This window comes from Neofelis nebulosa, chromosome 4 (assembly GCF_028018385.1).
Source record: "Neofelis nebulosa isolate mNeoNeb1 chromosome 4, mNeoNeb1.pri, whole genome shotgun sequence".
NCBI classification, from domain to species: domain Eukaryota; kingdom Metazoa; phylum Chordata; class Mammalia; order Carnivora; family Felidae; genus Neofelis; species Neofelis nebulosa.
This window is the reverse complement of record NC_080785.1, coordinates 143,992,353-144,007,304: the sequence shown is the minus strand read 5'-3', so window position 1 is coordinate 144,007,304 and position 14,952 is coordinate 143,992,353. Positions and strand designations below refer to the sequence as shown.

The 14,952-nt window shown below is 47.0% G+C and overlaps 1 protein-coding gene across 6 annotated transcripts in view; it reads left to right on the top strand.

Moving 5' to 3' along the window:
* FLNB (filamin B) overlaps positions 1-14,952 on the top strand; it is a 143,464-nt gene that overhangs the window by 101,829 nt on the left and 26,683 nt on the right. Inside the window, exons 25-33 of one of the 6 annotated variants that reach the window (XM_058726414.1) lie at positions 1,526-1,693; positions 2,998-3,090; positions 3,880-4,003; positions 5,516-5,672; positions 6,720-6,909; positions 8,601-8,848; positions 11,279-11,317; positions 12,068-12,170; positions 12,764-12,904. In XM_058726414.1, the coding sequence (XP_058582397.1) occupies positions 1,526-1,693; positions 2,998-3,090; positions 3,880-4,003; positions 5,516-5,672; positions 6,720-6,909; positions 8,601-8,848; positions 11,279-11,317; positions 12,068-12,170; positions 12,764-12,904 (1,263 nt within the window). Of the gene's footprint in view, positions 1-1,525; positions 1,694-2,997; positions 3,091-3,879; positions 4,004-5,515; positions 5,673-6,719; positions 6,910-8,600; positions 8,849-11,278; positions 11,351-12,067; positions 12,171-12,763; positions 12,905-14,952 lie in introns of all 6 variants that reach the window. The other 5 variants (XM_058726413.1, XM_058726415.1, XM_058726417.1 and 2 more) reach the window with 5 other exon arrangements.

Here is a 14,952-nt window from a genome sequence, read left to right as displayed (position 1 = left end):
GGCCTATTAGTTTCCTCTGGTGGGCCAGCTGTGGTCGGTTGGTGGTGGTTCTTAGATCAACTGGATCAACTGAGATAAGGGCATCAGGAAGAAGAGCTGCTGTGATTGGTTTTTGATGTCTGCCTGGGGCACAGCATGGGGGGCAGGTAATGCTTGGTATCTGCCACCTCATACCTCGGGTCTAAAGTCATTTTGTTAGTTCTTGGCTACTCTCATGCAGAGTTCAGACACCTTCCAGTGGGGGCTCTGACTTGGAGATCAGCCTCAGGGGTAGTCGATGGCCATCACCTGCTGACACTGAAATTCTCAGCCGTTTCTCTGTAAACTGAAGCTCCCTTTTGTTTCCCTAAACCCAAACATGGAGGGTGATGTTTGTCTTTGCCAGGGTCAGCCATTTATTTCAGCTAGCTGAAAACTTTGATGCCGTCAAAACCCAGCTATTGCTAAAAAGCCAAGGTCTCTGTTCTTTGTGTGATCTTGTAATGTACCACCCCTAATTCTACAACAGATAAATTTGGGGGGGATGCAAAGCAGAGACACCTGAGTTTGTGTGGCAGTTAGAAGTCATTAATTTTGCCAGCCTTCTTGGGGAACACAAGGACTTCTGCGCACAGCAAGAGATGCATATCACTGCCCCTCGGTGATGGACTTGGAAGCCAGAGGGGGGCATGATTCCAGAGCCATTGGGGCTCCTGTTTCTGGCTCAGCTCTGAGGAGGTCTTCCTCTGTCCCCCTTGGTGGGGGAATCCCATGAGGGTCCCTGGTCCAGCCCTGGCTTCTCTGTTCAGTGCTCGTCTTGCAAATCCTGATCACACAGCATTTTCTGTTAACTTGGTCTTTAAAACCAATACCTTCAAAGAGTCAGAGGACCACAGCTGACAGGGAGAAAGCAAGGGTTCACCCAATGACCAGGGAACCAAGCAGGCTACGTTGCTGGGGGAGGATTCCAGGAAGCCCTCGGGAGCTGTTTGGGGAGAGAATATTGAATGTGGGCCAAAAGGCCTCCCTGCCTCTATAGCCCTTTCCACTTCTTTCTTCCACCACTCAGCTGTCTTCCTTCGTTTTCCTCAATAGCCTGTCTTTCCCCTCACCTCCAGTCCTCTGCATATGCCCATCACAGCTTAAAACCCCTCTCCATCTGCTTCCCTGGATGCTATCTGTTCACTCTCATGTCTCAGCTTCAATGTCACTGGAAAGCTTCCCCTGGCCTCCTGAAGACTGGACTCATTGCCTTCTAAGTGCCCCACCAAGGCTTGTCCATGCCCTTAACATGTTATGTGATAGTACAGTGCCTTGTGTGCCTCGCCCTTCTACATTGTGGTTTCCTCAAGGGCCATTAGCCACTCTGGGCCCAGCACCTGGCACAGTGTCTGCATGGAGTGGATGCACATGGGTGCACACACAGCAAGGTGGGGGGCACTGACTGAGGTCCAAACCACCAAGGGCCCATGCAGAGCAGCAGTGTGATTCTGGGTGCACACAAGGCAAGGCTCCCGTGCTCAGAATCCTGTGGCTTGTTTTCCAGGCAGTCCCTTCAGAGTTCCAGTGAAAGATGTCGTGGATCCTAGCAAGGTCAAGATTGCTGGCCCCGGACTGGGCTCCGGTGTCCGAGCTCGCATCTTGCAGTCTTTCACAGTGGACAGCAGCAAGGCCGGCCTGGCCCCACTGGAAGTGAGGGTCCTGGGCCCACGAGGTGAATATGCATCCTGCCCCCCTGCTGACATTCACCTGCCCCAGATGGGGGCAGCCTTGAGCCACAGCAGGCACTTTACTTTTGAGTTTGGTCATGAACTTAAAATTAAATTTCTTAAATTGCTTTATTGCTCCATACTCTAAACAGGAGAAGCTCCTGCTTAATAAGCAGGCAGACCTCTTCTTTCTCTAGTGGTCTTTCCCCTATTTAATAATATGGCTCTGAGTGTCTTTTTAAATTAAAAAAAAATTTTTTTTGATGCTTTTTATTTATTTTTTTTGAGAGAGAGAGAGACAGACCATGAGCCCCAGGGGAGGGGCAGAGAGAGGGAGACACAGAATCAGAAGCAGGCTCCAGGCTCTGAGCTGTCAGCACAGAGCCCAATGCAAGGCTCGAGCCCACAAACCGTGAGATCATGACCTGAGCCAAAGTCGGACACTTAACTGACTGAGCCACCCATGAGCCCCTCTAAATATCTTTTTAAATTTTTATTTTTCTTAAGTAGTGAGATGAAGCAAGTAGTCTTTGGGCTCTCCCATGTAATACTGTTAAAACTGCTTGGTTACACATTTCAGCATTTGTGAGGTGACTGGGGTTGGTCTGGAATTTGGGTGGGCAATGGGGTTGGAGGTGATAATTTTCTACGAGGTGCCTTTGTGCCCATGTGGAACACACTCCAAATTTCTGGAAATGACAGCTACTCCTCCCATGTGACACATGGCTTTGTCATTGTCCCAACTTCCTGGAGGGAGAGGGTCTCTTGGGAAATGGCCTTTGTTGCCAGTTTGGCCTGCCCTGTTGGCAGCCTGGAACACTGGGGTTCAGTAAGGCTAGCAGGCCATTTTGGGACAAAGCCCTGAAGTGCATTGAAGTTTACCTTATTTGGTAGACGATCACATTTCCTCTTCTAGCATTTAAAGTGTGCCATTCTCTGCTTAATTTCTTAAATTATCTGGATTTTTCCCCAGTGATGTGTTCTTGGCTTCACAGAAATGGCAATTGGGGGCTTCCTTCTTTGAAGAGGAACTTTCTCCTTAATGGGGTTCAGCAGGAGGTTATGCCCTTTGAAGCTCAGGGCAGACGTGGTTTGAGGGAAATGAGGTCATGGGGCTGGAATCTGATTCTAATAGTTACTGAGCTTGTATGACCTGTGTGTGTGTGTGTGTGTGTGTGTGTGTGTGTGTGTGTGTGTGAGAGAGAGAGAGAGAGAGAGAGAGAGAGAGAGGAAGGGGGTGCTTTACTTAGATATCTACCTCTATTATATTATTATGGAGGACTCTGAAGTAACAGCCTTTTAATTTTAGTTGATGAGGTGGATTCCCAGTCATGGCGCAGCCCCTTGAAAGCCATTTCAGAGTTCTTTAAAGGTGACCCGAAGGGTGACTTTACGGAGACAGGTTTGCATTTTCCTATTGCCTGCTGCTCTAATTTATGTGACCTGAATGCTTCTTGCTGGCTTCATCCTTCACATTGCCTTGCTCCTGCCTCCTCTGCTTTGCTTACTGAGTAGACCATGCTTTGCTTAACCTACTCTGCCGTTAACCTATCCTTGATGCTCACGTTCAGAACTGGGATCTGGAATCTACCAACCCAATGCATGCCTTGATTATGTTTTAACATAGTCTCTAACCATCCCCTGTAGGCATCACTTTGAAGGTCCCCTCACCCCATGAGATTGACACCCTCACCTGTCCTGCACCTATGCCCATCCTGCCGGCGCCATACTGGTCTTTGATCAAAGGTGGCCATAAGTCTTGACTGGCCAGCCCATTGGTTAATTTTTCTGTTCAGAATTGTGGACTCTTTGGCCCTTCCTCAGCTATACAGTAAAATTGCCACATCCCAAGCATGCCTAACCAGCTTGAAAGGGTAGAGCATGTCTGCAACATGCATCTTTGCACAAGCACGGGCAGTCTCCTTAATTATACTCAAGGGCTGACTGAGTGTACTTTAGCCAACAGAAAGCTGAAGGTGTCTCTTGGGGTCATTTCTGCAACCATGAATTGGGGATCCTGTCTCCTGTGATTTCTCAGGCCTCTGATTATGGCCTGCCTGCCTTAATGTTACTCATCAGTGGAAACCAATGTGATTGGTTTGGGATGAATGTGATTCTGTTTCAAACTCAGCCCAGGGTGGAGTGAAGGAGAGTCCAAGCAGTTCCTCAGACTTATCATTTCTGTTCTCAGGCCTGGTGGAGCCGGTGAACATAGTGGACAATGGGGATGGCACACACACAGTGACCTACACCCCATCCCAGGAGGGGCCTTACATGGTCTCGGTTAAATACGCTGATGAAGAGATCCCTCGTAGGTAAGCTCCTGACACTTACAGAAGGGGGTCCAAACCAGCCTGAAGCCTACTCCTCTGCAGGATTGACCAGCACTGCCTTGGTGATCCACTCATCCATTCATTTATCCATCTCTCTATCCACCTATCCACCCACCCACTGGTCTATCTACCCATCTACCCATCCATCCACCCAACCATCCGTCCATCCACCCACTCAACCGTCCATCCACCCATCCACCCATCCATCCATCCATCCATCCATCCATCCATCCATCCATCCATCCATCCACACACCCACTCACCCACCCAGCCTTCTATCCACCCATCCATCCACCCATCAGATCAGCAGGTATCACCGAGAACTTGCATGCTCTGCACAAGTATATCAATACACTAGCCTTGATATTTGTGTCTGCTCCTTTCTTAGCATCCTGTTTCCTCCTACTTTGTTCTTTTCAGCCATCTTTACTTTAAAGACAAGCTAAAATTAAGGAGTTGGGAATCTTTGAAGAAACAAGGAATGCATTAATTCATCAAAGTCTTCTTTCTGGTGGCCTTGCAAGTCGTTTTCTGATTAGGACAAAGATTTTTACTTTTTGACTTCTTTACTTTTTTTTTACTTTTTTACTTCTTTTGAGGATTTGGTTGGCAATAGCATTCCCAGAGGGTGTTGGATAGAAACCTATTCCTCAGGGGGCGCCTGGGTGGCGCAGTCGGTTAAGCGTCCGACTTCAGCCAGGTCATGATCTCGCGGTCCTTGAGTTCGAGCCCCGCGTCAGGCTCTGGGCTGATGGCTCGGAGCCTGGAGCCTGTTTCCGATTCTGTGTCTCCCTCTCTCTCTGCCCCTCCCCCGTTCATGCTCTGTCTCTCTCTGTCCCAAAAATAAATAAATAAATAAATAAATAAATAAATAAATAAATAAATAAACGTTGAAACCTATTCCTCAGTCATATTAATATGAAATGTTTCCTACATTCTTCCACTCTCCGAACAGCCTCTGAAGGTTTCTTTTTCTACTCCTTAAGATGAAAAAATTTTGCCCATACCCCTAATATACATATAGCTCTAGGTATATAGAAATATATAATTTATATATTATATTTATGTATTACTTTGTTAATAGGTAATTCACCATCTAAAGCATTCTAAAAATAGAAAAGAAGATGATAGAATATTAATTTTATTATTCTAATTATTTGTTCCAGTATTGTCTCTTAATTCCAATATTCCCTTCCCATTTTGGTAACCATTTTCTTAGCATAACAACAGTGAGTTAACCTTGTCTCCCAAATCAACTTGGGGATTAGTGTGTATCGCATGGAATGCACTCAGGGAAAGCCAGTCTGTCATATGATGGTTACATGGTTGTAAATTTCTGCTGGATCTAAGGTACTTAAGGCACCCGCTATCTTATCTGCTATAGAAATCCCTCATTTCAAGCCCAGTCTCTGTGTAAGGGAGATAAAGATGTAGCAGGGGTTGATGGTTGATGGTATCCACACTGACTGGGGATGTGTGTGTGTGTCTTTCAAGTCCCTTTAAGGTCAAGGTCCTTCCCACATATGATGCCAGCAAAGTGACTGCCAGTGGCCCTGGCCTCAGTTCCTATGGTGTGCCTGCCAGTCTGCCTGTGGAGTTTGCAATCGATGCCAGAGATGCCGGGGAAGGCCTGCTTGCTGTTCAGATAACGGTAACTTTGAGTTATCTTCTAGGGTCCAACTTTATTAATAAAGACCTGATTTCCTGGCCAGGGATAAGAATAAGGTTTTAATAACCAATTTCTGGCCTGATGCAAGTGTTTGACAGTTTTTTGTTTTTTTTTTTCCGACCAGAGAGTCAGTAATTGTGCCAGAGAACAAACATGCTTGCCTGAGTGAGAGGTCTGAAGGGGTAGCTCCAAATACCACGTGTGGATGAATCTCATGTATTTTGATCTCTATTATATCTGTTCCTCTGTTTTTCTTCTAAAATGTTTTCAATTACTCATCGGATTAGTTAGGACTAAGCTTTGCTGCGTATCACAATATACCCGGCAAACAAGAGTGGCTTAAACATGGGATTATTCCCTCTGTTTAAACAAGCCGGGAGGCAAGCCACCTGGGTGCTATATGGCTCCGCAGAGAAGCAGGCTCCATCTCTCTGCTCCTGTGTCCTGACTGTGGCTTCTTCTGGAGGCCTCCTCGTGGACCACGGGCCCTCTGATGCACATGGCAAGCTGGAAGGAGGAAGAGGAGCAGCAGGGGAAAAGGGGACTTTCGAGTCAATGAGCCACTTCAAGCAGCTCTGTGTACTTCCACTTCTCTCGCATTTATTGGAACTTTGTCACAAGTCACATGGCCATACCTGGTAGCAGAGGATGCTAGGAGGTGGGAGCAGTCCACCCAGCCAAGAATTGGGCACCTTTTACTAAAGAGAAAAGGGAGAGAGTGGATGTGGTGGTGCAAGTGCAGGAGCCCTCTTGTCTCCCTGTATTTCAGTGGATCCGGAGCTCAATCACTACTTGTTCACTTGACCGAAAAATTCCTAAACGTTGACCATGTCCATATGGTGTTAAAGAGATCTGTGACTCTTTCTTCTCCCTAGCCCCACCCCCCCAAAAAGATTGTATTAAGCCAGTAATTCTGTCTCTTCCTGAAGAGGGGTGTAAATCAATGAGCAGAATGTGTTTCGGTTTCCCATGAATGGTTTCTACATCTTGATGACAGCATCTTAAATAGCATTTCTCTGTGATTCCCAGGACCAAGAGGGAAAGCCCAAAAGAGCCACTGTCCACGACAATAAAGATGGCACGTATGCTGTCACCTACATCCCTGACAAGACCGGACGCTATATGATTGGGGTCACCTATGGGGGGGATGACATCCCATTGTCTCCCTACCGCATCCGGGCCACACAGACAGGAGATGCCAGCAAGTGTCTGGCCACAGGTGAGTGCAGGTCAAGGTCAGGAGTGTGGGCTTTGGAGTCAGAAAGCCAAGGGCTAGCCCATCTCTACCACTTAATAGCTACGTGATTAGGGCAGGTTGCTCAACCACCCTGAGATTCAGTCAGACTCAAATAGAAGATCTTGCTGAGAACATTTGAATTCAAGAAACTGTTCTCAGGATCAGAGATAGTTTTGCAGGGTTATTGCAAAGGTCAGATGAGGTCAGGCACGAACAATGCTTAGCACGGTGCCAGGCGCATGGAAGCTATTATTATGTTACTTTTGAAGTGGGCGCTTTGGTTGAGAGATAGTGGCTCCCATGAAAAGCTGCACATGTGTGCCTCCCTTTCATGAGTCGATGGTTTAATTATTCAAGATTTATTCAAGAGCATTTCGGGTCAGCGTTAGAGAAACGCGTTCAAGGATCTAGGTTTTTTCCTTAGCACTGGAGACTGTGCCTGTATCTCTCAGAATGTCTCCAGGAATACATTTGAGCATCATACTTCCTTCAGTTTCTAAGACATGAAGACTGTCATGGGCCCTTCCGTTTCTAAGAACAGCTCTTGCTACTCTGATGCTACTGCACCAGATTCCTCAACATGAATCCCCATCTCTGAGATGAAACAGATTTGCTTCTCTTTACATCACACATAGGTCCACCATGGATGTGTTCTATTTCTCTCCTATCTTCTCTTGTTCTGAATGGGGAAAAACTTTTGGCTTTTAGAGCAAGTTGTAAACTCCTCAACTTGGCAATTTGGGGCTCAAAAATTGAGAAATTTTGAGACACTGGCCAGTCCAATTTGCCACCTCTTAGGTCTGTGCTGTGCCAGGTACGACTAGATTGCCTTTGCTAACCTGTGGGAGTGATGATACTGGGTGTGGACTTACTCCCTGCTTTCCAGGCCCTATTCCCTCCTTTGCTGGGGTGGAATCCTGAGCAGAATATTCTCAGCCTGGGGGCTCTCGGAGGCCACAGTTCTCTGTCATTCAAGGCCTTCCACAAACTGGCCCCAGGCTTCCTTCTACTACTCACTGTCTGAGCAACGTGTTCTTAGCACTCCCTGTTGCTTCTATACACTTGGAGGGTTTTTTAAATTGTTTTGCCAGTGTGCTTTTAGCTCACTTTTCTACACTTCCTGATATGTGGATCCTGTATGAAGGGGTGCCACAAGTCAGACAGATAGAGACTAGTCATGGTTTGGGGACAGAGGTTCTATGTCTCCCCTAGCCAAGAGTACCTGTCCTTCAGAATTCAGCCATTCCCCTTATCTCAAAAAGCCCTTTGTCATTGTGGCAACCCTGGGATATACATTCTTAGGACTTTATTTATAGAGATGTACTACAGGACCCTTCTCTGAAGAACAATTGATAATTTTTTCTGTACTTAGCTCCTCCTCCACGTTTCCACAATACATTGAGCTGTCATTCCTGGTGCCTGGCCTACATCTGCCTGCCTGTTAGGTTAGGAACATCTTGAGAGCAGGGACCGTGTTTGGATCACTTTGGTGTGTACCTTGCCCTTAAGAAAATGCCCAGTATATATTTGTTTAGGGAAGTTGACCGTCATCCCCATACCCTTGAATGCTTGAACCTTGAATCACCCACATGAATGTGAGATTTGTTCTCGGGCCTCCAGGGCCCTTGTCTACAGCTAGAGCTTCCATTTTCTTCCCCTGAACTTTTCTACAGGTCCTGGAATCGCCTCCACTGTGAAAACCGGCGAGGAAGTGGGCTTTGTGGTTGATGCCAAGACTGCTGGGAAGGGGAAAGTGACCTGCACGGTTCTGACCCCAGACGGCACCGAGGCTGAGGCTGATGTCATCGAGAACGAGGATGGCACCTACGACATCTTCTACACGGCCGCCAAGCCAGGCACCTATGTGATCTATGTGCGCTTTGGCGGCGTTGATATTCCCAACAGCCCCTTCACTGTCATGGTAAGGAAAATTCCTTCCCTAGAGCACTCTGCTAGGATAGAAATAGTAACAGCTGCCATTTGTTAAATCCTGGCTAGAACATCCCCTTCCACTTTTTTTTCTTCAAAAAATTTTTCTTAAGCAGTCATGACCTTATAGAGTCCTAGAATAATCTCTAGAAATCCAGAGACCCTTGGCTCTAAGAGTTTTTAAGGAACCTTATTGGCCACCAAAGTATCTGTCATGCTAAGGGTCTTAAGCAATATCCTGGCCTAAGCCCAGCTCAGAAAGATACACTTTGACAAAAAATGTTTGTAAGTAAAACATCACATTTTTTATTCTGCTTATTCTTCCTCCTTCCTCCTCCCTCATCTCCATGGCCTTGAGGAGAGAGATTCCTGATGCCGTTATGTCTGCAGACTTGACTTGTATCCCAGGACACAAAGTACCTCCAGTTTTGTTTTGGAAAGATTCAGATTTTGCATAGGTGCGGGAAATAGCATGTCTTTTGAATAGTAACACCTGGTGCAAAGGGAAACCATTATGTGGGCCTCTGGGCCAGAGAATGGTGAGGTTCTTTAATTTTCAGCGAGTGACTTTTGGACCTTCCTCTGATTATGAAGGTTCTTCAGCCAAGAAAAGATTAGAAATCTCATTTGACCTTCAGAAAACCAAGCATTGTTGGCCGTTTTGCAGGTGAGGTATAGGAACAAGGCTCAGGCTCAAGTTCACCGAGCCCAGAGTGCCTGCTGTGGACAGCCATCAGGTGCTGTGGGTCTCCCCTTACACAGTGTCCTTTGATGCCACGGGCAACAGCGGTGCTCAACCACAAAGTTCTTATAAGGCCTCTGTGACTTGGCCCCACACAGCCTGCGAAGCCCCTTCCCACGATTTCACTTTGTGTAGTGATAGAGAAGAGACTACATTCCAAAGAGAAGGCCACGCCTCCCATCCAAACAGTCTGTAATCTATTGTAGCCCTTTTTCCCCCTTTCCATAGATATTTGTTTATCTGTAAACATTCCGCCAAGAATCTGGAGGCTCCTTTTTGTCTCAAGGATATAAGCCCTTGTCAACTTTGAGCCTGTTCATTTGGTAGTGTTTTTCTCCTTCAATAGAAAAGGGTGAAAAGAAATGCAGCTAGAGAGTTTATATCCTTATTTCCAGAGAAGGGCCCCAGTTACAGTTTTAAGAATCCATTTTAGTCTGTAGCGGGTTTTATCTGGTGAATTAGAATATATAGGCATCATGGAAGAGTGGTCCCCAGGCCTTGCTGGTGCAATGAGCTAGGCAGAAAAGGGCAGTCACCCACAGTACCTGGTTTGGGTCTTTATTCTCCTGTTCCAGGCTTTCTCCAGCCTTACCTAGATAGACTTTCTTTGTATGTGGATTCCCTGCCTCTCTCTACAGACTTGTGGCCAAAAGGACATGAACACACAGTACTGCCTTCACAGCTCATGTATCAGGGAGGCCCAGCAGCCTGGTTCAGTTAAATACATCATGAAGCCAGCTTATCTGCTCATCACTGTTGAGAATGGATTGAAGGCCATAGCGTGGCCATTGAAAGATCGTCCTCCTGGCCAATTTGCCCCTGCATGGCCCCAAGCTACAAGAGAGCCCTAGAAGATGGGGAGAGGGCTGTTTCAAAAATTGAAGCCTTTCTAAATGAAGTCCCCTTTCCACAGATGCCAAAATACAAAGGAGTAAATGCAGGCGTGTAGGCCTTCCTCCAGGGGGTGGCCTTCCAGTTTGGTGTTGACTGTGGTAGAAGACGATCCCTCCCTTATCAGGTCGATTGGAACATGAAGTCTGTGGTTTGAAGCAAAAATGAGCTTATAAAGACTTTTAACACATTAAGACCATGGACCCTTACCAAATAACAGAAGACTACTTTTCCAGTTTCATGCCACAGAAGTGACTAGTGTTCATTTTTCCCATTTGCACAACACACACATCAACTTCATGCGTGGGGTCACATCATACACATTGCTTTGCAACTTGCTTCCATCCCTCAGGGTGTCATACGTACCCTTCCACATTAATTCATCAGACTTGGTAGCTTCTTCAGGTGTACAGGTTTACATAATTTACTTACCTGACTCCCTGCCAGTTGGACGTTTTAGGTTAGGTCATGTTCTCATGACCATCAACAGCTGTGGTAAAAGGCCTTGCATACATCATTTACCTGTGGACTTGCCTGCTAGCATGTCGATAGGCCTGCTTCATAGAGGTGGGATTGTGGGTTCAAAGGGCATGTGGATTTGACCTTTGAAGAAAGGATCCCACTCGCTCTCCATAAGGGGAGAAAGAATGTAGGCTCCTGCTGGAGGGAGTGGCTCCCTGCTGTGCAAGACGGAGCAGATGGGGAGGAAGCCAGCCTCAGGTTGTAGCATCTAAGTAGCAATGTCCCTTCAATGTGATTCCCAACTAATCTCCATTTGCCACTGACCAGGCCACAGATGGGGAAGTCGAGGCCGTGGAGGAGGCACCGGTAAATGCATGTTCCCCCGGATTCAGGCCCTGGGTACACTTTTTTTTTTTCTCCTTTTTGCGTTTCTGTGTTTACTCAGCCTTCATTTCAGAAAAGCTGCAGCCTGCTTCTGGGGATTGCTTCAGCCCTCTGGGTGTCCTGGTCATTGGTTTGTCCCCCACTGATCAGTCCATCACAATGATCCCTGCTTCCTCTGTAATGAGACCCACCCGTGTCATCGTATGCGCTCCACGAATCTCCAGCCGTCATGTCTGTGATCACGCTCGGTGTAGCCTGTCTCCGCGGTTCAGAGGAAGACGGGCCATCCTCAAGCCCTCCTGCTGACTCTCAGCCGCCACTAGCACATTTGGTTTCTGTTCAGGGGGAAAGCCGCCCGCTGCTACTTTCTGCCACTTAAAACGCACCTTCTTTTCCAGGCCACAAGCAACTAAACCTTTCCAGGTGGAGCCTCTTGGGACTCACAGACATTGCTGTCTCTTACTTTTCCACTGTCCCATGAGCACTGCTGGGAATTTTACAAGTAAACTGCCTAGTGATTTTTAGCAATTGGTCAGCATGACTTCTCCAGTCCTTCAGGTCCTGCTCTGGCCCTGGGGGCAGCTAGACTAAGCCCGTCCTGTACGGGCAGCCACGTCCCCACACCCCGGCTGCACTAGCTTGCAAAATTCCCAGTTGCTCTCTGCCCTCTGCTGTTTCATTGGCCCACACGGTTGTCCACTTTACCCAGTGACCACTGCTTCCTGTTTTTAGGTAACCGAGGAGGCCTATGTCCCAGTGAGTGACATGAACGGCCTGGGCTTTAAGCCTTTCGACTTGGTCATTCCATTTGCCGTCAGAAAAGGAGAAATCACCGGTAAGCACTGTCATGAAAGCCGCTTTGTTCTCACTGGCTTGCACTAGCTTTCCAGAAGGGTGCCTGGGAGGTGGTTCCACCTGTCCCTGACACCTGGGGTCCTGAACCTAGCACCCCTGTTTCTTGCTGTGGGGGGATCAGTCCATGAGCCCCTGAGATTACGACTGTCGGGTTCCTGTCCCTCCTTTTTTCCTGCCTTCTCTTATTCTTGCACCTTTCCAGATATGACATTGACACTGAAGCCTATTGTACAAGAGTTTCTTTCTCTTCTAGCCTCCTTTTAATGCCTCGTTCTCTTTGAGTTGATACTCTGCTAATTCTCCTGGCCTTGTGGTCTTTTCTAGTCTTGTGTGAGCTTCTCATTTGTCAGAACAAAAGTAAAAAACTCTTTACTTGAGTTGCCTGCTGCATTTGTAGAAGAAAAAGGGAACAAAATAAAGGCAAACGTGTCTCTGTTTTCCCATTGTGGATCTTGGATGCTTCAGGCAGCAGTGAGTGCTCTTGCCTCTGAAGGCCACCTGGGCCTTTGTGCTCAGCCTCTCCGGGGGAAGCCGCTGGTGGGCTCATGGCTCTCTCTTCCTGTGCTCTAACAGGAGAGGTCCACATGCCTTCTGGGAAGACGGCCACGCCTGAGATTGTGGACAACAAGGACGGCACAGTCACCGTCAGATACGCCCCCACTGAAGTCGGGCTGCATGAGATGCACATCAAATACATGGGCAGCCACATCCCTGGTGAGTCAGGCTCGGCACCTTGGCCAGCACTCCCCGCAGGACAACAAGACTTGGGCCTGAATGTCTGGGAGGTTTGCAGAGACGTTCAGTTGGCTGCTGTGTGGGAAACAGTTCTCAGTGGCAGGATCAGGAAGGCAGTGTCGGTGTCCCTGTGAAACCAAACAGCCCGTGTCCCCAGCAGATCCAGCCACTCTCCAGAAGGGACAATGCAGCTAAGCATCCTGGGTCACAGTTCAGGCCCTTAGCTTCATGATTGTCTTTGTCACTATGCCGAGTGTGGCCACAGGGTGAGCTGGGAGAAAAATGTGAGGCGCACGAAGGGACTTTCCAGCCTGGCCTACAGAGCCCTATGGAGTGTGGGGTTTGGGGGCGGGAGAGAGAACAAGCTGCTTTATGTTCACAGTGCCCTTGACAAGGAAATTCAGCTCAGATTTTGTGTCCATCAACCAGCACAGTGTTATTCTTGTTTTTTTTTTTTAATTGTTCAAATGGTTCTCTATTTTTAAATTTAATATTTTGAGTAGGCAACATCTCCACATGGTTTAAAAAATGATGTGGGGAAAAGTTTCCTTCCCACCCGTATCGCCACCTGACCTCTCCTTGAACCTGACTACTGTTAATTTTTTATGTTGGATATCAGAACATTTTTAAGACTCTATAAACAAATGGGAAATACAGATTCTTTTCAAAAAAAATTTTTTTAACATCTATTTATTTTTGAGAGACAGAGAGTGTAAGTGGGGGAGGGGCAGAGAGAGAAGGAGACGCGGAATCCAAAGCAGGCTCCAAGCTCTGAGCAAGCTGTCAGCACAGAGCCCGACACGGGGCTCGAACCCCCGAACCATGAAATCATGACAGCTAAAGTCGGATGCTCAACCAACTAAGCCACCCAGGTGCCCCTAAATTTTTTTTAGTGTTATTTATTTATCTTGAGAGAGAGAGAGCACAAGTGGGGGAGGGAAAGAGAGACTGAATCCCTAGCAGGCTCTGCACAGTCAGCACAGAGCCTGGTGCAGGGCCTGAACTCAGGACCCATGAGATCATGACCTGAGCCAAGATCAAGAGTTGGACGTTTAACTGACTGAGCCACCCAGATGCCTCAGGAAATATAGATTCTTAAGCCCTTTCCCACTTATGCATAAATAGTAGCATACACTACACATGGCTCTGACCTTGCCCTTTCCAGTCTAACTGTATATCCAGGAGAGTTTTGCATGTCCTAATGATAGAGCATGTCGCACTGTTTGGATAAACCGTGACAGATTTCACCTTTCCCCCTGTTGGAGAACATTCAGGTTCTCCTCTCCCTTTTGCTGTCACTAGTCAGGCTGCAATGAATGGCCTTTATTCCATCATTTCACTCTCATGAAGGTATATCTGTGAGATTTAGTTCCCAGGGTAGGAATTGCTGGACACAGGTATAGACATCTATCATTTTGATCGATCTTGCCAAATTGCCCTTCAGTGGGGCTCCCAATTCAGACACCCACCAGCAATGTAGACCAGCACCTGCTTTTCCACCAGTTTGCCAATGGAATAATAGGCTGTCAGATTTTTGGATCTTGGCCACACTGACAGTTCAAAAACCAGTATTTTGGTGTTGCTTTATTTGTATTTCCCTTGTGAATGAGAGTGAGCAACTTTCTGTATGTTTAAGGACTATTTGTATTTTTCTGTGAACTGAGCACTTATTTCCTTGGCCAGGTTTTTCCATTTGGCCATTGGCCAATATTCTGTATTGGCTTTGTCATAGCAGTTTCTGAGAGCAAATTAAATATTGGAGAGATTAGCCCTTTGTGATAGAAGTTAACAAATATTTTTCCTAGCTTGATATGTTTGTTGTGGTTCATGCATACATGTGTGCATAATGTTTGTTTAAAGTGAAAACATATTATCTACTTTTATCTAAATATTCTAAAGATGCAGATGTAGAGAAAGTAAAAAATGTCTTCTCCCATTCCCTTCTACTTCCACTGCTGGGGTGTGTATCTTTCCAGATGTTTCTCTCTGTGCCTACCTACATGCATACATAAATTTGTTCTTCCAAG